This window comes from Lampris incognitus, chromosome 15 (assembly GCF_029633865.1).
Source record: "Lampris incognitus isolate fLamInc1 chromosome 15, fLamInc1.hap2, whole genome shotgun sequence".
Taxonomy (NCBI): domain Eukaryota; kingdom Metazoa; phylum Chordata; class Actinopteri; order Lampriformes; family Lampridae; genus Lampris; species Lampris incognitus.
The window spans coordinates 15,566,013-15,589,528 of record NC_079225.1 but is presented as its reverse complement, the minus strand read 5'-3'; the positions used below and the strand labels follow the sequence as shown (position 1 = coordinate 15,589,528).

At 44.9% G+C, this 23,516-nt stretch overlaps 1 protein-coding gene across 1 annotated transcript; it reads left to right on the top strand.

Annotated features, from left to right (window-relative positions):
- Positions 1-409: 409 nt before the first annotated feature.
- opn8c (opsin 8, group member c) lies at positions 410-10,485 on the top strand. Its single transcript, XM_056294140.1, has 4 exons — positions 410-449; positions 1,012-1,305; positions 3,889-4,220; positions 9,994-10,485. Exons 1-4 carry the CDS (start codon positions 410-412, stop codon positions 10,483-10,485), a joined length of 1,158 nt encoding a protein of 385 aa, XP_056150115.1.
- Positions 10,486-23,516: the final 13,031 nt, after the last annotated feature.

The window sequence follows — 23,516 nt, the reverse complement described above, 5'->3', positions numbered from 1 at the left end:
TGAAAGGAGCAGATCGTCCCTGTTCACGATTCTGCATACTTTGGCAAAAAAAGTCCATCCCCTGTGTCATATGATGTATATTCATTCTTCTAATTAAAGAGTCGACCCGATGTAATAAGGAACACGTTGCTTCAGATTTACCTCTCAGTCACACATTAATGGTATGGGTCACGCTTTCATTTCACCGGTTGTATCAGAGAATAGGGAGCTTGAGGTAGACCTTGCTTACTCACGGGTCCTACGTAACCTATGAATGAAGTGTGACCTTTCCACAGAATGTACTGGCAGCACCACACAGTAGTGCTTTGCATCTGTGACATACTATGAGCTCTTGCTATTTTTGTGTTAATCTTGTAATTCTTTGTTTGGATTTGATGTTTACCTGTTTGGTTTTGGATCTTGAAGCATTATGGGGGATTCCAACAATGTCAAGCAAGTGGGGTGTCCGGGTAGCATGGCGGTCTCTTCCGTTGACTACCAGCACGGGGATTGCAGGTTTGAATCCCCGTGTTTCCTCTGGCTTGGTCGGGCTTCCCTACAGACACAATTGGCCGTGTCTGCGGGTGGGAAGCCGGATGTGGGTATGTGTCCTGGTCGCTGCACTAACGCCTCCTCTGGTCGGTCGGGGGCACCTGTTTGGGGGGAACCGGGGGGGAATAGCTTGATCCTCCCACACGCTACGTCCCCCTGGCGAAACGCCTCATTGTCAGGTGAAAAGAAGCGGCTGGCGACTCCACATGTATTGGAGGAGGCATGTGGTGGTCTGCAGCCATCCCTGGATCAGCAGAGAGGGTGGAGCAGTGACCAGGACGACGGAAGAGTGGGGTAATTGGCCAAGTACAATTGGGAGAAAACAAAAAAAGGTTGTTTTTGTAAGTTTTTGTGAGGTGGTGGGAGAGTGTGGTGAGATGTGTGTGTGTGTGTGTGTGTGGGGGGGGGTGTTAATGAGCACAAAAAGTATTCAAAACCACCGTTTGTTAGTTTTCCTTATGTTTCTCTTTCACTGGGCAGTTCTTCTCTCTGTTCTGGGTAACGGCCTGGTCCTGCTGATCTCCTACCGGCGGAGGAAGAAGATTATAGGCTCTGAGTTGCTGTGTGTCAACCTGGCCGTGGTGGACTTCCTCTGCTGCATCTGTTTCTACCCGCTCTCCATCCTGTCGTCCTTTAATCACGCCTGGCTCGGGAGCAACATCACCTGCGTCTACTACGGCCTGGGCTGCTACATCTTCGGCCTGTGCGGCATGTTCACCATCGCCGCCATCAGCGTCATCCGCTACTTGAAAACCTGCTACAGCCTGGTCTATGGTGAAGGGGGTCACTGTTGGTGGCAGTAGATTAAAGGGCTTTTGTTGGTGTCAGTTGTGAGGTTCAGGAGGAATGGAGAGTTTATGAGGAGGGTGTGAGTCAGTTTAAGAGGTGAAGAGTAGATTGTGTTAGGTTGTGTTTAGGATAAGCAGATAATATGTGGGAATAAAAATTTCCAGGAAAACAGACAAATTGGTAGATTTTCTCTTTTTTGGGGGGGGGGTTCCCCCTTTTTCTCCCCAATTGTACTTGGCCAATTACCCAGATTTTCTCTTAGGAAGTTTGCGCTCAATTCTTTTGTTAAAGTAATAGTGCACAAATTAATATTTTTACGCTTATATGACTTGGAAAGAAAAGTCTAATGCATTCTACTGTAAAAGATGAAAAACACCGGCTAGTGTCAGTCGTGATCAGTACAGACCACACTAGACTGATGTTCAGCCTACTCCCATTTCAGGACTTTACGCTGATGTATTTTCCCAATTTAAAGGGGCTTTTTGTCACTTTGTCTGACTTTACCTGTTTAAGATATTATGACTCGGCCTGAACTAAGGCACATTATTGCATGTCAGTGAAAGTAATAGATCATTTATGATGGGGAACATTTGGTTGTTGTTGCTGTGATGGCACTTGCCAGTCTAAATCCCTCTCCAGACGGCAAATTCATCGCCAGCATATGTTAGGAAATAGATATGTATAGCTAAATGTCATCCCAGGACTAAAGAACTGTTGTGCTTCCTGGAATGAACGTGTGAGAAATCTGAAATCAAACATGTCATTTCCCCTGCGGAAAAATCCTGATTGAAAAACCTACTATCATTTTTTGATCAAAAGCTAACATCTTGGGCATCTGGGTAGCGTAGTGGTCTATTCCATTGCCCACCAACACGGGGATCACCGGTTAGAATCCCGTGTTATCCCAGGCTTGGTTGGGCGTCCCTACAGACACAATTGGCTGTGTCTGCGGGTGGGAAGCTGGATGTGGGTATGTGTCCTGGTCACTGCACTAACACCTCCTCTGGTCGGTCGGGGGCGCCTGCTCTGGGGGGAGGGGGAACTGGGGGAAATAGCGTGATCCTCCCATGCTCTACGTCCCCCTGGTGAAACTCTTCACTGTCAGGTAAAAAGAAGTGGCCGGCGACTCCACATGTATCGGAGGAGGCATGTGGTAGTCTGCAGCCCTCCCCGGATCGGCAGAGGGGTGGAGCAGTGCCCGGGATGACTCGGAAGAGTGGGGTGATTGGCCAAGTACAATTGGGGAGAAAAAAGGAAAGAAAAAAAAACTAACATCCCGAGGTTTATTTTTATGATGACTGGGTGGGAACTATCAGGACAACCTTTGAAACGGTCTATGGGAACAACACATGGGAGCCAAAACTGAGCTGATTGTAGAGGGTTTTGCCTGGCAGGCTGGCGTAAATCTCCACTCTTGGGTAGAAATAGTGACTTTACACTCGGCTGAGCTTATCTGGGAACCCATGAAAAGGGTCAATAAGCTGAGGTCAATAAGAAGCGCTAGGTGTCGGAGAAGGCAATGGCGGGCTGTTGTTTTGGCTGCGTCGGTGATGGTGGATCATGTTAGCATGGTGTCTGTCAGGTCTATTAAGCATCTATCAGGTCCCCAAGTATACTGCCACCCATAAGCCTCAGCGAAATGACAAACATCCATAGGGAAAATTAAATTTATTGATCTCCCCTGGCAATGCATTTGCCGTCCAGAGTGGGCTTAAGAGGATGACCCCCCCCCCTTTTTCCTATAATGGATGTTGCATGTTTTTATTGGTTTTATTTAAGGAATTAACTTGGGATTTGTTCTCTAGTTATGCAAGCAATTAGCAAAAGATGGTGGGGAAGGATTTTCTGTGGCAAAGTGCTAAAAAGCCCCTATTTTTGGATGTCTTTTCCTCTGTCTTGAGAGAACTGCAGATGGACATCATCACCTCATTTTCCGCCTCTGTTATTTCTCAGTTCGGCAGCTGCAAAGCAGAATAAGTTCTGTTTGGAAAAAAAAGAAATAGAAAGCCAAACCTCAATTTTATGTCTAGAGCTTAAATGGCTTTTATTCGCATGATGACCATTATCGTTAGGGCAAAGGTGCCTCCTTTAGGAACGTGTCGGTGGAGGAAAAAAGGTGAAAGAAACACTTTATAGCACGTCGGTGCCAGAATATCTGAACCAGCAAGTTGATCACTAACTTCTATTTCCTTCCGCCATGTAAAGGTTAGGCATAAGTGAGTTAGCTGTGGAGTATTTGATGTCTTGAGAAGCTATTTAGTTCCACCAAGGGTACTTGTGCAAAGCCTTTCGAGACAAATTATAGCTGTTTGAAAATGGTGTGTCACACAATTTTTTTTTACCAAGAATGATATTGTCCGTTTGTATATTATAGTGTATCCATGTAAATCCATGTGAGAGCCATAGTCCATTTCTGAGTTCCCTTTTCCTCATGAATTAAGAGTTGGACTGTATGAAATGGACAGCAACCCAAACCGGGACATGATCCTGCAACTTTGTACAGTCTTTTTTTATAGAGTCAGCATGATCCCATTGTACACTGTTAGTAACGGCTGTTTTCTCTTATAGCTGTGTGGTTGGAGGGATCAAACATCTGGCTGCTGTGCTGCGCAACTTGGCTCATAGCTACGGTGTGGTCCAGCTTTCCTCTGTTTGGCTGGGGGGAGTACGTCCCCGAGCCCTATGGCCTGTCCTGCACCATAGCCTGGAGGGGCTATCACACCTCAGTCAAGGATGCTATCTATGTCATCTGCTCCTTTGCCTTCTTCACGCTGGTTCCCATTCTCCTCATTGTGGTGTCCCAGTGCCAGATCCTCTACAAAGTATACCGTTTCTCCTATTCTCTGTCGGCTCGAGGCATCCGCAACAACCTGCGTCATGCTGAGAAGCGCCTGTCCATGGTGAGCTGGGTGTCGTCATCATTTCTGTGGGAGATAAACTCTGTCTTTAGACAATATCATAAATGATTTGTACAGTCCGGTCTTCCTCGTATGTCTTCCACCATCACCTTGCACTGTTTGGATTGCAGTACTGTTGCTCTTGCAAGATGAGTCTCAGCATTTACTGTGAGAAAAAGTTTGTGAACCCTTTCAGATTATCTGGATAACTGCATTACCTGTTCTTAAAATGTGACCATATATTCAAATAAGTCATAGCGATAAAAAAACGAAATCTGATTATAAACTTAGCACAAAAAGTAAGGAAATTTGTGTTTGGTATATTATTTCTTTGTTGTAACAATGCTTCTTGGCAATAAATCTTATATCAGGCACCTGATTGTCAGCACCTGGGGTATCAGAGGCTCAAAACAAGAGTCAATAGCAACAGCGAAATAAGCTGTTTGGCATTGGCAGAGAAGATTTGGCAAATTTTTCATGGGCGCAACCCACATACTCAGCTCTGCTGCTCATCCCACAAATGCATGTTCCTTCCAAATGTGGCCCCATTTAAAAGGGAAATAAACAGGCTTTCCAATGGTATAAGATTTATTGCCAAGAAGCATTGTCACAGCAAAGAAATAATCCACCAAACACAAATTTCCTTACTTTTTGTGCTAAGTATATATAAATAGCACACAATTTTAATTGTAATTTTTCATTCTTTATCAAAGATGAGGGTTAAACAAACAGTCTATCCTGGAAAAAGTATATGAACCTCTGTAATAATCTCTGTGAAAAGAGTAATTTGAGTATTTGTGTATTTCAGTTAATAAAATTACATTCGGGTATGACTTAGAGAACCCAGCCAATGAGGATGCACAAGCCAGTGCATTCTTAGTGTCAGTCCTAAGCCCAGATAAATGGGGAGGGTTGAGTCAGGAAACCTTTGCCAAATCAAATATGCGGATCATAAACCAGATTTCCATACCAGATTGGTCGAGGCCCATGTTACCAACAACGGCCACTGGTACTGTTGGCCAGCAGGGTGCTGGTGGAAACTATGCTACTGTAGGGTGAAGGAGAAGGCATGTCCAGAGGCAGCGGGAGAGGAGGAATGAGAGGAGGAATGGTAGGAGTGTGGAGATGAGACTCGCAACTTTGAATGTTGGCACTATGACTGGTAAACGGAGAGAGCTGGCTGATATGGAGAGAAAGAAGGTAGGCATACTGTGTGTGCAAGAGACCAGGCGGAAGGGGAGTAAGACCAGGAGCATCGGAGGTGGATTTAAACTCTTCTACCATGGTGTGGATGGGAGGAGAAATGGGGTATGGGAAATTCTGAAGGAAGAGTATGTCAAGAGTGGATTGGACGTGAAGAGAGTGTCAGACAGAGTGATGAGTATGAAGCTGGAAATCAAAGGTGTGATGATGAATGTTATCAGCGCATATGCCCTGCAAGTTGGTTGTAAGATGGAAGAGAAAGAGGAATTCTGGAACGAGTCGGATGAAATGGTGGAGAGGGTACCCAAGGAGGAGAGAGTGGTGATTGGAGCGGACTTCAATGGACATGTTGGTGAAGGGAACAGAGGTGATGAGGAGGTGATGGGTAGGTATGGTGTCAAGAAGGGGAATGTGGAAGGACAGGTGATGGTGGATTTTGCGAAAAGGATGGATGTGATGAATACATATGTCAAGAAGCAGGAGGAACACAGGGTGGCATATAAAAGTGGAGGAAAGTGCACACGGGTGGACTATATCTTGTGTAGGAGGTGCAATCTGAAAGGGATTGGAGACTGCAAGGTGGTGAAAAGGGAGAACGTAGCTAGGCAGCATCGGGTGGTAGTCTGTAAGATGACTCTGGAGACCAAGAAGAGGAAGCGAGTGAAGGCAGAGCCAAGGATCAAATCGTGGAAGTTGAAGAAAGAAGACTGTTGTGTGGAGTTCAGGCAGGAGTTAAGACAGGCAGTGGGTCATAGTGAAGAGTTGCTGGATGGCTGGGCAACCACTGCAGGAAGGTACTTGGTGTATCATCTGGACAGAGGAAGGAAAACAAGGAGACTTGGTTTTGGAATGAGGAAGTACAGCAAAGTATGCAGAGGAAGAGGTTGGCAGAGAAATGGGATAGTCAGAGAGATGAAGAAAGTAGACAGGAACACAAGGAGGTGTGGCATAAAGTGAAGAGAGAGGTGGCGAAGGCAAAGGAAAAGGCGTTTGTTGAGTTGTATAAGAGGCTGGACACTAAGGAAGAAGAAAAGGACTTGTACCGATTGGCTAGACAGAGGGACCGAGCTGGGAAGGATATGCAGCAGGTTAGGTTTGGGTGATCAAGGATAGAGATGGAAATGTGCTGACAAGCAAGGAGAGTATATTGAGAAGGTGGAAGGAGTGCTTTGAGGGGCTGATGAATGAAGAAAATGAGAGAGAGAGAGAGAGAGAGAGAGAGAGAGAGAGAGAGAGAGAGAGAGAGAGAGAGAGAGAGAGAGAGAGAGAGAGAAGGTTGGATGATGTGGGGATAGTGAATCAGGAAGTGCATTGGATTAGCAAGGAGGAAGTGAGGGCAGCTATGAAGAGTGGAAAGGTGGGTGATAAGATGACATACCTGTGGAGGCATGGAGGTGTTTAGGAGAGATGGCAGTGGAGTTTTAAACTAGATTGTTTAACACAATCTTGGAAAGTGAGAGGATGCCTGAGGAGTGGAGAAGAAGCATACTGGTACCGATTTTCAAGAATAAGGGTGATGTGCAGAACTGTAACAACTACAGAGGTATAACGTTGATGAGCCACAGCATGAAGATTTGGGAAAGAGTAATAGAAGCTGGGTAAAGAGGAGAGGTGATGATCAGTGAGCAGCAGTATGGTTTCAGGCCATGAAAGAGGACTACAGATGTGATGTTTGCTTTGAGAATATTGATTGTGAAATGTAGAGAAGGCCAGAAGGAGTTACATTGTGTCTCGGTGGATTTAGACAAAGCATATGACAGGGTGCCGAGAGAGGAGGTGTGGCATTGTATGAGGAAGTTGGGAGTGGCAGAGAAGTATGTAGGAGTGGTGCAGGATATGTATGAGGGAAGTGTGACAGTGGTGAGGTGTGTGATAGGAATGACAGATGGGTTCAAGGTGGAGGTGGGATTACATCAAGGATCGGCTCTGAGCCCTTTCTTGTTTGCAATGGTGATGGACAGGTTGATGGATGAGATCAGGCAGGACTCTCGGTGAACTATGATGTTTGCGAATGACATTGTGATCTGTAGAGAAAGAAGGGTACAGGTTGAGGAGAGCCTGGAGAGGTGGAGGTATAGTATACACTGGAGAGAAGAGGAATGAAAGTCAGCAGGAGCAAGACGGAATACCTGTGCGTGAATGAGGGGGAGGACAGTGGAATGGTGAGGATGCAAGGAGTAGAGGTGATGAAGGTGGATAAGTTTAATTACTTGGGGTCGGCCGTTCAAAGTAACGGGGAGTGTGGGAGAGAGGTGAAGAAGAGAGTGCAGGCAGGGTGGAGTGGGTGGAGAATAGTGTCAAGAGTGATTTGCAACAGATGTTACCACTAGTAACCATCTAAGTTACCATCTTGCTGGTAACTTACCAGCAAGAATTAAAGGGAAGGTTTACAAGATGGTTGTGAGACCAGCTATGTTATATGGTTTGGAGACAGTGGCACTGATGAAAAGACAGGAGGTGGAGCTGGAGGTGGCAGAGTTGAAGATGTTAAGATTTTCGTTGGGAGTGACAAAGAAGGACAAGATTAGGAACAGGTATATTAGAGGGACAGCTCAGGTTGCACGGTTTGGAGACAAAGCAAGAGAGGCAAGATTGAGATGGCTTTGAGTGTGGAGGAGAGATGCTGGATATACTGAGAGAAGGATGCTGAAGATGGAGCTACCAGGCAAGAGGAAAAGAGGAAGACCAAAGAGGAGGTTTATGAATGTGGTGAAGGAGGACATGCAGGTGGCTGGCATGGCAGAGGAAGATGCAGAGGACAGGAAGAGACGGAAACAGATGATCCGCTGTGGCGATCCCTAACAGGAGCAGCCAAACGTTATAGTAGTAGTAGTAGTAGTAGTATTATAGGTTAGAGGTGTCCTGGCCAATGAACACACACACACACAGTACGGTGACAAACAGACTTTCCTTCATACATCAGGTAGGCTCAACATATTTGGAGAGATTTCAGAGGACCTTTAAGGGAGCAATTTATGGGACCTCAAGAGGCTTAAGAGCGCTACAGGGGCATTTTTAAGCACTTGGACATACATTAATCCACTGTCAAGCAGTTTGCGCAAAATTGAACTCCATTTGGCAACGGAGAGTAGTCTCCAATGGAGTGCACTTCATACAAAGGTGTGAAGAGAGCATATTATGCAATGCTCACAGAAGAAATAAAGATTGAAAGGTTAGCTTAGTAGGTGTTTCTTGGTTTCTTTGTTCAAAATAAGAACAACAAGAGTTCTATTCAGTGGAGGATGCCACAGAGGCTCCACATGTCAACATTGTTGCCCATCTCAGCTCCGATGTTTCACAGTGGAACTGGAACAACATGCCGTGGACGAGTGAAAGGTTGAACTTTTTGCCAAACTGCAAATAAGAAAGAAAGAAGCCACTTTATTCGACATTGTACAGGTTACAATGAAATTTGTTCTCTGCATTTAACCCATCCTATTGTATAGGAGCAGTGGGCAGGTGCAGCGCCCGGGGACCAACTCCAGTTCTTCTTTCCATTGCCTTGCTCAGGGGCACAGACAGGAATATTAACCCTAACATGCATGTCTTTTTGATGGTGGGAGGAAACTGGAGCACCCGGAGGAAACCCACGCAGACATGGGGAGAACATGCAAACTCCACACAGAAAGGACCTGGGACAGCCTGGGGTTCAAGCCCAGGAACCTTCTTGCTGTGAGGCAATGGCGCTAACCTCTGGGCCACCGTGCCGCAAATAACCATATGTTTAAAAGAAAAACAATGAATACCAGCTATGAATTGTGGTGGAGGAAGAGTTATGGTTTGCAACTGCTTTGTTGCCTCTGGACCTGGACTCATTGAAGGAATAAAGAGCTCCAACTAATATCAGATAATTTTATACGAGCATATGAGGGTAACTTTTCCATGATCTAAAGCTTGCCAGAAACTGCCTCACACAGCTAAACACAGATGAATGGCCACAACATAATGCCTTGTGCAGGAAAAAAATATGCATTTAGGAATGGCCAAGTCAGAGTCCCAACCTCCTTATTGAAATGCCGTGGCATGACCTGATTAATCTATGAATGCAAGACATGCATTTTGATTAAACTGACTCCGTTCTGCAAGGACGACTGGTCTAAAATGCCTCCTAACCGTCGTGCAGGTTACAGAAGAAACAGTGGATGTGATTATTGCTGCTAAATCAAGTTCCATCAGTTACTAAAGCTAAAAATTCACATTCTTTTACCAACCTAGACTGTGAATGTTTAAACAATATGTTCAATAAAGACATGAAAAGTACTACATTTTGGTTTTTCCCCCCCACTGGATTGTGTTGATTATTGTGACTTAGAGGAACATCAGACCACATTTTGTGAGAGATGAATGCAGGAATCCAGGTAACGGCAAAGGCCTCGCTAACTTTTTCTCCCAGCTATACTCTCTATAGTATTATGAAGACCGGTTCCTCTAAGTTTGTTGCATTCTCAAATGAATGTGATTCAGATTCGAATGTTAGGAAGTGTACTACACTATTTTGGGGGTTTTGGAACGCTGATATTTTCCCGGCTATAATGTGGAGTAATCCTATGTGAGCTGTTATTTCTCCTCCCAGATGTTTTTTTGCATCAGCCTAGGCTTTGTGATTGCCTGGGCTCCCTATGCTGTGGTCTCTTTCCTCTTCATCTTCCACAAGGACAACTGGAACATGGCTCCCGAGGGCTTCGTTTTCCCCGCTCTCTTTGCTAAGAGCTCCCACATCTACAACCCCTTCATCTACTTCTACTTCAACAAAGCTTTCCAGCAGGAGCTGCGCTGCCTCCTTCGCACTCTTTGCCCCGGACTGATGGGGAACCGAGTCGGTGTACGCTCTGCTTCGGGCCACCAAGCTCCCCACCCCATCCATATTCAGCTGCAGGAACAGGGCCGGGTCCAGAAAGGAAGTCTCTCCTTGTCCCAGACGAAAGGCCAGGGCAGGAGCAAACACACGGGAAGCCACCACCTCCACAGCCGTGTGGTTTACCACTGCTGGGAGTCCAGGCCGAAGGTGTCCCCATCCACCACCAACAACCGCCCTATTAAAGAGTTCCTGCCCATCTCGACCTGAATACTGACTGAGGCAGTGCAAGGAATGGTCTGCTTAATTGATCCTCTCCCCGCCACATCTTCTGAAAGCGTTTTCAGGCAAAGGCCAGGGGCTGGCTGGTACAGAAATGTGTAACTTTGTTGGCTCCATGCAGGTCCCACCTTTATTTAAGGGCCAGCGAACAAGGAATAGCCTGGTCAGAATCAGAACGGCACAGTGGGGTTTGTACAGTGCATTGTATGGTCGAAGGCAGTATGAACTGGGGCAAAGAGTAGTGAATACTGTAATTTATTGGAAGTCAGCAGAGATGCACCTAGAAAGGCAAATATAGGCAGAGAAATTTTATATAAACCTCGGTAATTCCCATCTGACTGTTTTTTTTCTGTCGTTGTTAAACCAAAGATATTTCAGATCTGTTTGGTAGATCTAAAATCTCTTGTGCATTACCTATTTTGCATCTTTTAGGAAGTTGTGGCGTTATCAATGCCATAGTGTAGATACCAGCTGCCACTGCTGTCCATAGAAAGACTGGAAACTAATTTATAATGCTAGCAGGTGTAAAAACAAAAGTACCACCAATATGGCGCTGGCTGTCCCCTATGAGTACACAGTAATCCCATAGTGAGGTTACTTGCAGCGGTGATGGAGCTGCTACGAGAGACGAGCCCGATATTGGCTGGTCTCTTATTGATCTGTGTACTAATCTATCTTATACGCAGTCGCACCTGAACCCAGTACAAAACATTTTTTTTGAACTGGGTTGGATTTTATTGACTATGTTCCCTTCAACTCCAGATGAAAAGGGAAATACAAGATAATTTTGATATGAATTGTTTTCATGTGTTGCAGTTTTGTTATTGCTCTTTCTTTAGCATCAACAGTCGGCCATTGTGGCAGCAATCACATTTCAATATAAAAAAAAATGAATCAAGTGTGAGAACTCCATTGTAATGCAAAAGAACAAGGTCAACAATGTTAACAAGTGAAAACCAAAAAATACCAGTCAGCCCGTCTCAGATGAACAGAACTGACCTGTGCTTATCGCTTATACATAATAAATAGGCTGCTTCAGTTTATCCGGTGGTCTGTAGCCCACTGTACTGTGGTGAACATGGACTAAAAACAAAACAGTATGCTGAATGTGACTTAGGAAACTTAGACGACAGGCTGGTGTGTTACTGATATAGAACGGCAAAATGAACATTTTTAGCATGTAAATTTTTTAAAAATTCAATGCAGAAAGACCTTGCAGATGTCCACAGTTGTGAATTCCAACACTGCACTGGTTAATTCACTGTTTTGAATGCAGATGTGGTAAACCTGTTTTAAGATTTTTGGTGTTTGTCTGATCTGTTAAATAAACGAAAAGTAAATTAAAAAGAAATGTCTCTCTTGTAATCTGGTGTCAAGTTAAGCGTTTCTGTTTATCCCCAAATCGGTCACATTTCCGCAGGGCGTTACAGTCACACGGTGGAAAAGCGGGTAGTAAACAGTCCTTACACATTACATTACAGTCATTTAGCAGACGCGTTCATCCAAAGCGACTTACAGTAAGTGCATTTAACGTAGGAAATCAGGAGAACTACTAGTCACCAGAGGTCATAGGTGCATCTTCTCTCTAAACAAGCTGACACGATCACTGGCCAGAGGGTCAGCAGCCAACAGGTGTGTCATCTCCCTGTCGGCCAGTATGAGTGGCACCTACCCTTGATTGGCCTGTGATGAGGTGCGCCTGTGCTGGGGACTATTTGACCAGGTGCTTTACAGAGATACCTCGTCGAGTCTTGGAAAAAGCTTAGCGTCGGTCTGCGGATGCCCGTGTCTCCTGAACCCTCGCCTGCCTCCTGAACCCTCGCCTGCCTCTTGAACCCTCGCCTGCCTCCTGAACCCTCGCCTGCCTCCTGAACCCTCGCCTGCCTCCTGAACCCTCGCCTGCCTCCTCTTGTGTGAGAGAGTGTTTCCCGTGTTTAGTATTTTAGGTTAAATCGTGTTTGCATTTTTGCCTGCCCTGTTTGGCAGTGGTTTCTCGTTATTGTATGTTTTCCGGAGTCCATTAAAGCGACTTAGTACTTAACTGCCTCTGCCTCGTCTCTGCAACTGGGTCCAAACGCACGGCGTTAAGCATCCAAGAGCAAAACCAGTGCTAAAGTAAAAGCGCAAGAAAGAGATTTTTTCTTCTTCTTTTTTTAAATGAGTGAATACAATAGGTGTAACAGGGTAGTAGTTCTTGAAGAGGCGAGTTTTCAGCCTGCGCCAAAAGATGAGCAGCGACTCCGCTGCCCTGCCATCAGTGGGGGGGGGGGGGGTTCCTTCCACCACTGTGGGGCTGGGACAGAAAAAACATAACAAACCCCGGGAAGAGCATCATGGAAAGCGGCCTTCTTCCATGATGAGTAGTAAGCATAGCCCTCACGTAGCATTCAGGTGAAAAACTATTTGTTGACACCAAAATACACCTGAACGGGCTTCCGGGTGGCGTGGCGGTCTACTCCGTTGTCTACCAACACGGGGAGCACCGGTTCGAGTCCCCGCGTTACCTCTGGCTTGGTCGGGCGCTCCTACCTGCGGGTGGGGAGCCGGATGTGGGTATGTGTCCTGGTTGCTTCACTGGCGCCTCCTTTGCCTGATGCTGCTAGGCATCCTAGCATAATAAAATGGTACAAACAATACAACATGTGAAAAGAACACACGACAGTGTGATGTATAAAAATGAAAAATAAACATACAACATAGCTGATATACAAGGAAAACAAGAGTAAACAAAGAGGGGGGGTAGACTAAGAAATTGCTAAACTGTTAGCTTGCTCCTGCTAGCAGAGAACAAGGTCACCGCAAACATGCTGGTCAAATATTCAGTCTCCAAAGGAAGACGTGGGACATGGTGTCCATCGAACTCTCTCTTGCCGTGGGGATTATGCCATTTTTAACATGTATGAGCAGGAGGACAAGGCATAAATAAATTGCACGGCTAAATCCAGACATAAACGTAGCACGTCAGAGACAATAAGACGACGACCCGTGTGCCCAGAAATCCAGCGTGGCGCAGGGTTCAGGGAGCTGTTGTGGGAAATTCATTAGTGCTTAGGAGAGATCTGTGAATGGAGTCCGTCCATTGAATATTGCGATGTATGGCCAGGCTTTTAGTGCGCGTAGCAGCTTATGTAACCGTTTCACAATAGGCTGCATTGATGAACATTGGTCCAGAGCAAGGCTGTGTCCACCCAATATCGGCCCCCTCCTTGATTATATAGCCTAAGTATTAATTGGAGCTCCCAGTGAAAGCACATAATTTAAATAGGCATTATAGTTAGTTCAATAAAATGGCTATAAAAGAGAAAAAATGCAAAGTGCAGCTTTGGGGCACATTTAGAGGGTGGGCACAGGTCACAGTCATGTTGGGAGGGGGCAGAATTAGACTGGAAGTAACTTCCTGTAGATAGACGCCCTATATTGAATTTCACATGTTGTGGAGCCCACTTAGAGAAATGTACATAATTCACTGTTACTATCAACATCATTGTGTGGAGTGGCTACTAAATGAGTAAATGTAAGTGTACATGTAAATGATTTCATTCTGCCAGGTCAGATGTTTGTCAAGCAGCCAGTGTTTTTAAATGGGGAGTGATGGACTGATGTGTATCCATTGGCCACGGATTGGTGTTTCCCCGGTAAACTTGATGTCATTGTCAGCACAGAGCTTGCTAAGGTTAACTGTGTCTCAGGTGCTCCCTGCAGACCTGAGTCTGCCTGTGTCCAGACCTTTGAATCTGCCCACTTCACCGAGTTGACTGATCTTGGTGGTGGAAATGGAGTGTGACCAGTAGACATTTCTGTCTGATTATCAGCCAATGCAGAAATGTCAAATGACCCAATTATGCTAACTCCCAGCAGCGGGGTCATGTCTTGATAGATACGTAAATGAGATGAATGTTACATGTATAGCTTCTATGAAGTCCAAGGCTGTGGTATATTGGCAAATATGTAATTTTTAGCTGAGGACCTGATGATAAATATACTGGTAGCAGTGGCAATACTGCTTGTAACATCTGTGCAAGCACACATAAGCCCACCGGACCACATGTGAGGCTAGCTGGGACAAGGCCTTTATTTCTTTTTGAATGGAGAGGTCAAACACCAGTGCAATTACCAGTATCACCATAAGCGTCTGTGTGTTCAACAAAAACAACAATTTGCATTTTCAATTATTCATCTGACAAATCCAAAGTGACTTACAAAGAGGGTCAGAAATTATCAGATCAATTCGAATGTACATCTGTGGCATCACAGAGTGCTAAATAGTAATCGTAAGCACAGATGTTAAATGGTAAATGGACTGCATTTGTATAGAGCTTTTCTAGTCCACCGACCACTCAAAGGGCTTTACAGTGTATGCCTCACATTCACACACACACACATTCATACACTGATGGTGGAGGCTGCCATGCAAGACACCAACCTGCTCATCAGGAGCAGTTAGAGGTTCAGTGTCTTGCTCAAGGACACTTTGACATGCTCTCTGGAGGAGCTGGGGATCGAACCATGAACCTTCTGATTACTAGACGACCCAGCCTGCCTCCTGAGCCATGCCGGCCCATGTTGAGTACATAAGTGTACGTGAGGCTGAGATCATCAAGAGGTGCAGTATAGGAGAATCACAGTATAAAGTATATGTGCATTGCAACAAATAGGGACAACAAATTTTATCTGAGGGTGGGGAGAAAGATTCTTGACAGTTTTCTTTTTGGAAAATGGGACATTTTCCTTGGGCGGCACGGTGGTGCAGTGGTTAGTGCGGTCGCCTCACATCAAGAAGGTCCTGGATTCGAACCCCGGGGTAGTCCAACCTTGGGGGTCGTCCTGGGTTGTCCTCAGTGCGGAGTTTGCATGTTCTCCCCGTGTATGCGTGGGTTTCCTCTGGGTGCTCCGGTTTCCTCCCCAGTCCAAAGACATGTAGGTCAGGTGAATCGGCTGTACTAATTTGTCCCTACATGTGTGTGGGTGGGCCCTATGATGGCCTGTCCAGGGTGTCTCCCCACCTGCCGCCCAATGACTGCTGGGATAGGCTCCAGCAACCCACGACCCTGATAGCAGGATAAGCGGTTTGGTAACTGATGGATGGATGGACAGGTAATTTCCTGCAACTTTACAGAATTCCATGTGTGCAGTTGTCTAAAAAAAAAGAAAACAAAGGCGGGATTTGATTTTTCAACACTAAAGTTGAAAATCGACTTCATAATAAAATCCATTATGATAAATTTGACATATGTTCCAGTGATGGCTAGTGGTCATTTACCTGGTTGGGGTGCCAGACTCTCCAGATGTGGTCCCTACACTGCAGATCTGCTGTGCTGGCTCTGTCTGCACTGTGGTGAGAATGGATGTTGCCTTGATTTGCTATGAATACAAGAGGGTAATTACTTGTGTTAATAGACCATGAAAAAAAGTCAAATTTTGCTTGCAGAAGTAATAGTCTACAAAACATATGTTATGAATAATAATTTAAATGAGTCTTGTTTTTTCCCCCTTTACTATGCCTATCATCCTACCTGCGACTGCAGTTCAGGTGTGTTGGCCCCTTCTGAATTTTGCCATTCCTGGCTATCACCTGTGACCCAATATGAAGAAAATTTGATATTTATTTCTACAGGACACACCGAGCGAGAGAAAAAAAATCCTCAAATCTATTGTTTGGACTATTAACTATTACTATACTATTAACTCTATAAAACATGGTATTGTACTCATTAGTTACTTGTATTTTGTCTATGTTTTCCACCCCTCATCCCCCCTGTCAGCAGTTTGCTGCAACTGGCTTTCATCTTCAGCCTGAAATGAATAAAACTTGTTTACTTCAACAGGACTGGAGGAAGAAAAAAAAAATCTCAGACACTGGACTGTTTGTTAAGAGCCCACAAAAGGACGTGGTTATCACTAGTTATTCTTTTTTTAGGGGGCAAAGAAAAACCTCAGATCTATTCTTTACAGGACTACAAAAGAAATAGAAAATCACACGAGCTACATTTTTCTCTCTCCTCCGCCTCCTCCCGCTACCTGTTCAGCTGTGCTGACCCTGTCTGCTGTGACTTACAGCAAACACAACAGGCGTTTCATCAGAATTCAATTTGGATGACACGTGTATGAGAGGTGTCCTGGAGCACCAGGCCGGCGTTGTCAGTGCTCTTAGCCGGCCGGAGGGGCTCATTCTAGAGTGTAGAAATGTGCATGAAGGGGGGCTTAAAGTGTGTTATGAGCAGTTGCACTATGGTGAGAGGGGAATGAGTTTAAGGGTGAGATGTAATAGCATGCTTGATTGCGACAGTGTGAGTGACGTAAAGCACTCACACTGTCGCATATGATGTGATATGAGCGTGTGTAGCTGAGTCAATATTCATGTTATCTTCATGTAACCGGTTATTGTCTTGCCCGGTGCGGGATTCGATACGGGGTGTACTGCACCACATGGCGACGTCACTAACCGCTCGGCTAAAGGGTCAGACCCGTTAGCTAGGGGCTAACGGGTCTTATTAGTAGTTTACATTCATTTTATTTTTTTTTTCTCTTGGTGAACGTTCTCGAAACCTGTGTGTAATATTTTCTGTTACAGTCTGTATATCTGTTTTTGGCTATATTTATTGTGTTCTTTTCTTCTGTTGTATTTCTTTGTTGTTGTCTTTAACACGGACCTACCTTTGTGTCGGAATAAAGTAAGATTTGTTGTCGTTATCGCCGACCTTATGTTTAACGAATGAGTTTGTAGTTCCGGTTCACCTGTTGTAGCAAGGGGGACTTCAATTAGTGACACACAAGTGACGCAGGAGTGACGCGGCTGCGAATTCGCGGCAGAAGTTGAGCCGCTCTTGTAATGGTGAGTCGCGTTGTATGTAGCACTCGCTTTGCCTTGGTTAAGCTAGCGCGTTTAAACGTAAAACATTTCCCGGCGTAAACTTTATGGGAATGTAATAATAGATCATTGCTAACATGTTTTTTGAGTTTTGCCGTTGGTTTTGGTCGGTAAACACGGCCATTACGTCGGAGATTTTACTGTGGGAATTGACTGTGCCCCATGCTACTTTCTTTAGGTGCGTTATGGTGTTAACTTGTTATTTGTTATATTCTTGTGTACTTTTATGGAAGAACTGCATTGAATGAGTGGCCTCACATAGTTTTGCTTGTTGATTGTTTTCGTTTTTGCTTTTACTTTGCTGATTTCGAATACATGTGTGGCCACTGTGGGGGTAGACATTCCTTTGGTGTGCCCATATAGTGTTGATAGTTGTATTTTGTTACACATTTAAAAAAAAAGTTGAGCAGCTATTGTAATGGGGAATGAGAGACAGCCTGCCCACTGTGTGTGAATTGACTGTGCCCATGCTACTTTCTTTCGAATAAATATGCAGGTCCTGATTCCTGGTGTGACTGGTGTTCTTCACACGGTGAGTAACCATCTTACAGCTGCTACACGTGCCATATTATACGTGTGTCCCCAGTGACAGTGCCTCGTCCCCAGGTGCACATGTGTGAGAGGTGTCCTGGAGCACCAGGCCGGTGTTAACAGTTTATTTGCAATGGTGCCTGATGTGTCACAATTATCCTGGGGCGGTGGCGTTTTAGCTTCAAAATAAAGACCGAAAGACATTACTTTTTGTTTGTGTATAATGTGTAGCCTATGATGTGTACCAATCTTGTAGCTAGCTAGCTAATTTCAGTTTGTGAAAGAGCTAGCCACAGTGTTTTGCTAGCTCAGTGTAGGGTAACATTACTTTTCAGACACTGTGTCACTACATTATTCATGCAGTCACATTACACATTACCTGTGGTGCTCTTTCAATTTTTGCCCATATAGGCAGTAAATTGTATGATGCTGTTTCACATTTTGTTTTCATACGAAAAACAGCCCCGTCTCTTCAGTCTCTTTGTAACCTGTTGTTCAGAGATGGGGTCGCATGAGGTTACCATAGATAGACATTAGGAAGAAAACAAAAGGTCACTTTTTTACAAGTTTTCACTCAGCTATTGCATCTTTGAAGGTTTTGGCAGGGCTGCCAGTGGGGTAAAATGTTTAGTCAGGGTGAAACATTAAAACACATTTTATGGCCTGTGCCATTGATTTTGAGTTCAAAGATTGCTCCGTCTGCTGCACTTCTTCACTTTTTTAATAGCTTTACAAAAACATTAGTAATCGTTTGAGTATATATATATATATATATATATATATATATATATATATATGCATGCAGAGGTGCACATAAGTGGTGCGCAGGTGCGCATGCGCACTTAAAAAATTCAACGAGCACCAGATTCAAGTGTTTTACCGCGCATTTGCATACCAAACATTTTGCAGCGCAGAGTATGAGCCACTGCTTTTAGCCAATGCTATAGTATGAGCCACTAATTTCTCCAAAATGTCAAAGAAGCAAGCGACATTGAGTAATTTCTTTGGTGTTCCTCCACCTCCACCAAAGAAACGCCATACTGAACCAGAACCAAAGTCAAAGCGTAAGTTTTCAGAGAAATGGCTGCAGGACATCGGCTGGCTTCAAACAGATGACGCCCGCGCTGAGATGTGGCGTAAACTATGTCGGGAAAATCCCACATTAGCGGATAGAAACTGCCACTTTTATATGGGGACGAAAAACTTCAGCCATCCAGCTTTTGATAAGCACGCAAACAGCAGAGAACACCAGAAAGTAGCGGAAGCTATTGCTAACAGGCGCAGCCAGGACCAGAGACCCAGCGGCCCGCTCGACAGGTGGCAAGACAGACTGACGGAAGAACAACATCAGGCACTGACAAACATGCTCTGGTTGGCCTTTCACAAAGCGAAACATGCACGTCCTATGCGTTCATACGAGGAGGATATTCCGCTTCTCAAGAGGTTAGGAGTTAACGTCGGGACTGCTTATCATTCGCGAGAAGGGGGATCCCGCATCACGGAGAGCATCGCTCAGACAATAAGTTCAGAGTTAAGTGAAAAACTGAAAGCAGCTGAATTTTGGGGTGTGCTTTTCGATGGATCCGAAGATATAACAAAAACGGAGCAGGAAATTGTGTACATTGTTTCTGTGTCCCGCAATGGAGAATACAGCTCAGACTTCCTTGGATTAATTAATCTGGGGGCCAACCGACATAGTGGATGGATTTGTGCAACTGTTCAATGTTTGTGGTTTAGCGGAGTGGAAGGCAAAGTTGGTGTCGGTGTGCAGTGATGGAGCAGCTGTCAACGTTGGAGTTTACAACGGGGTTCGTCCCAAATTATGTCAGATGGTGGATATCGGGGATTCCCTTGTGCATATTCTGTGCACCGCCCACACGTTGGAGAACTGCGCTAAATCAGCTGATCGTGCGGTCCCATACTGTGAGTCATTTAATAAATCTATCATAACTTTGCTAAGCTTTTACTTAAAGAAAGGGGGTGCAAAACGAATTGCACAACTACAAAAGATATGTGAGGAGAAAGCCATTGATTTTGTCAAACTAGGTAAGATCCACAACATCAGATGGTCTGCATGGAGACAAGAGACTCTGTTTAAAATATGGAGAATGTTACCAGCCATTCAGATCCAAGTGGCAACAAGTGATGACAGTAGCCTAAAACATATCTACACAGAGCGTTTTTGTTGTTTCCTAGCCAACATGCTTGATGTTGGGAACATTTTACAGTTCACCTCCCTCAGGTTCCAGAAAGACAATCTGACTATTGGTGAATGCAAAGATGAGCTCACGGTTGCTATTGGACAGTTGACGCTACTGATGGGCAGTGAGGGCAAGTACAGGGAGGAGACTGTGGCACATGCTGAAGCTGACAGGGATAAGATTGATGTGTTGAGAACTTTAATTCATGAATTTGAAAGCAGATATGAATCCCTCAAGTCATGCGATCACTTTTTGATTTTTGATCCTACAACTTGGCCTAATGAAATGAAAGACCTCCACGGTTTTGGCAACACAACACTTAGTAACATCCTTGAGAAATATGAGGCCAGCATGCATGTTGACAAAGATTCAACTTTAAGAGAGTGGATGCGTTTAAAGCAAGCTGGAAAACGTTTGGCAGCCTCCTCTGTGCATGATCTAGTCAATGCAGTGAACACCAGCAACCCAGGCAGTTACTCCAACATTCAGAAAGTCCTTCTGCTGTCTCTTACACTGCCCTTGAGCAGTGCTGCATGTGAGAGGGGATTTTCACACCTGAATATAATAAAAAACAAGTACAGATCCTGCCTGTCAGACTATCGCCTCTCATCTCTAATGCACACCCACTTATCTAAGTTCACAACAGAAACCTTTGACCCAAAGCCAGCAGTAGACTTGTGGATGCAAACAGCTAATCGTAGGCTGAAGCAGAGAGAAAGGAGCAGGCCTAGTACATCTGGTGTTTTTGAAATAGAGGAAGACAGTCTGGAGGGGAGTGATGAAGATGACGATGATGTCCTGTAGGATAACAGAACTTTCAGTGCTTTAAATAGCAGTATCTGTTGTGAGTTTGATTTGGTTTTCAGTGTTTGAAAAAGCAGTCATTTGTATATTTAGTTTTCAGTGCTTGAAGAGCAGTCATTTCATTTGAAAGTCACATGTATGGCACTTTAAAGAACAGACATTTTGTTGTAACCTACTGCTTTTATTCATTTTCAATTGAAATTAAAGTACATGTAATGTTATCCACGCATCCCTCATATTTTGTTCATTTTGCGAGGTGGGTGGGTCATGGAAAAATGCATTTAAAAAAAGGTGAGCACCAAGCAAGAACCTCAGGTGCTCCTTTGAGAACCAGATCAAAAAAATTATGTGCACCCCTGTATATATGTATATACACACACACACACACACACACACACACACACACACACACACACACACACACACACACACACACACACACACACACCGATCAGCCAAAACATTAAAACCACCTTCCTAATATTTTGGAGGTCCCCCTCATGCCACAAAAACAGCTCTGACCCGTCGTGGCATGGACTCCACAAGACCTCTGAAGGTGTCCTCTGGTATCTGGCACCAAGACGTTAGCAGCAGATCCTTTAAGTCCTGTAAGTTGCGAGGTGGGTCCTCCATGGATCAGACTTGTTTTTCCAGCACGTCCCACAGATGCTCAATCGGATTGAGATCTGGGGAATCTGGAGGCCAAGGCAATATGTTGAACTCTTTGTCATGTTCCTCAAACCATTCCTGAGCAATTTTTGCAGTCTGGTGGCGCATTTTCCTGCTGACAAAAACCCCTGCCTTCAGGGAACACCGTTACCATGAAGGGGTGTACTTGGTCTGCAACAATGTTTAGGGAGGTGGTACGTGTCAAAGTAACATCTGAATTAATGCCAGTACCCAAGGGTTCCCAGCAGAACATTGCCCAGAGCATCACACTGGCTCCATCGGCTTGCCTTCTCCCCATAGTGCATCTCTTCCCCAGGTAAACGACACACACGCACCCGGTCGTCCACATGATGTAAAAGAAAACCTGATTCATCCGACCAGGCCACCTTCTTCCATTGCTCCGTGGTCCAGTTCTGACGCTCATGTGCCCATTGTAGGCGCTTTTGGTGGTGGACAGGGGCCATCTTCAGCACTCTGACCGGTCTGCAGCTACACAGCCCCATAAGCAGCAACCTGTCATACATTTTGTCTTCTGACACCTGTCTATCATAGCCAGCATTAACTTTTTCAGCAATTTGAGCTACAGCAGCTCTTCTGTGGGATTGGACCAGACAGGCTAGCCTTTGCTCAACATGCACATCAATGAGCCTTGGGCGCCCATAACCCTGTCGCCGGCTCACCGGTCGTCATTCCTTGGACCACTTTTAGTAGGTACTGGCCACTGCATACTGGAACACCCCACAAGACCTGCCGTTTTGGAGATGCTCTGACCCAGTCCTCTAGCCATCACAATTTGGCCCTTGTCAAGGTCACTCAGGTCCTTATGCTTGCCCATTTTTCCTGCTTCCAACACATCAACTTCAAGAACTGACTGTTCACTTGCTGCCTAATATATCCCACCCCTTGACAGCTGCCATTGTAACAAGATAATAAATTTTATTCACTTCACCAGTGGTTTTAATGTTTTGGCTGTTCGGTGTGTATCAGTGGCGGCTGGTGCTATTTTTTTGGGGGGGAGGGCAGAATTTACCTTGGCGCAGCACACCTCACAGCTACTTTAATGTCCACACAGTCGCACAGTTATTAAGAAGGACAATGTAGCCTATAGATTTTATCAGGGTTCGTAGATGGTGGATGATTGACAGTCGAGACGAGGCGTCGTGGTGGGTGTGAACATGGTTGACAGCCACGAGAATTGTCCAATCACATTAGATCAAAAAACATTAATATAATACCAATTCGCTGTCAATAAAAGTGAGGGTGTCTGGGGCGCACAGAACTGCACCCCATGGAAAATCTGAAGAAACCAATCAGACAGCAGCCTCAGGTCACCTGCTCACCAAAAGTTTGAGGGCTTACATAAGGTATCGTTTGGCCGGCACCCCTCACCCAGGAAGTATATATTCAGACAGAAATCAACCAAATACTATTTGGAACCAATATTTAATGGCTGCTGACAGGCGCTCACAGACTGAAAAACACTTTTATTTCATAATTATTTGCATCATACAACTAAGTTATATTTAACATGTTTAAGTGGATTTTCATCTCTTGATGTTTGAAGGGGGTGGCGCCCCAGCGCCCTGTACTGGCCAGCCGCCACTAGTGTGTATGTATATGCGTGTGTGTTTGTGTGTGTGTGTGTGTGTGTGTGATATATATATATAGCCATTCAATTCAATCAATTCAATTCAACTTATTGCCATTAAAATCAATGTGCAGGCACATGTGTAAAAACAAAATGAAGGATGTGGCTTCACCAAACAGTGCAAGACAAACATGGCAAACATAGTAATACAGATGAAGACTAAAAGCTAAAGATAAATTAAAAGAAAAAAAGAGCACGAGTATAAACATATTTACAGACAGTCAGTGGGTAGCCAGGTTCAGGTGGGTAACAGCTTGGGGAAAGAAGCTGTTTTTGAGCCTGGTGGTGCGGGCTCTGG

What these genes read in the sequence shown, in the direction of transcription:
- opn8c (XM_056294140.1), top strand. Translation starts at nt 410, where the DNA reads ATGGGGGATTCCAACAATGTCAAGCAAGTGGGGTGTCCGG. An exon ending in CAAGCAAGTGGGGTGTCCGG is followed by an intron (nt 450 to 1,011) that starts GTAGCATGGCGG and finishes TTCACTGGGCAG; the next exon opens with TTCTTCTCTCTGTTCTGGGT. An exon ending in CTGCTACAGCCTGGTCTATG is followed by an intron (nt 1,306 to 3,888) that starts GTGAAGGGGGTC and finishes TTTCTCTTATAG; the next exon opens with CTGTGTGGTTGGAGGGATCA.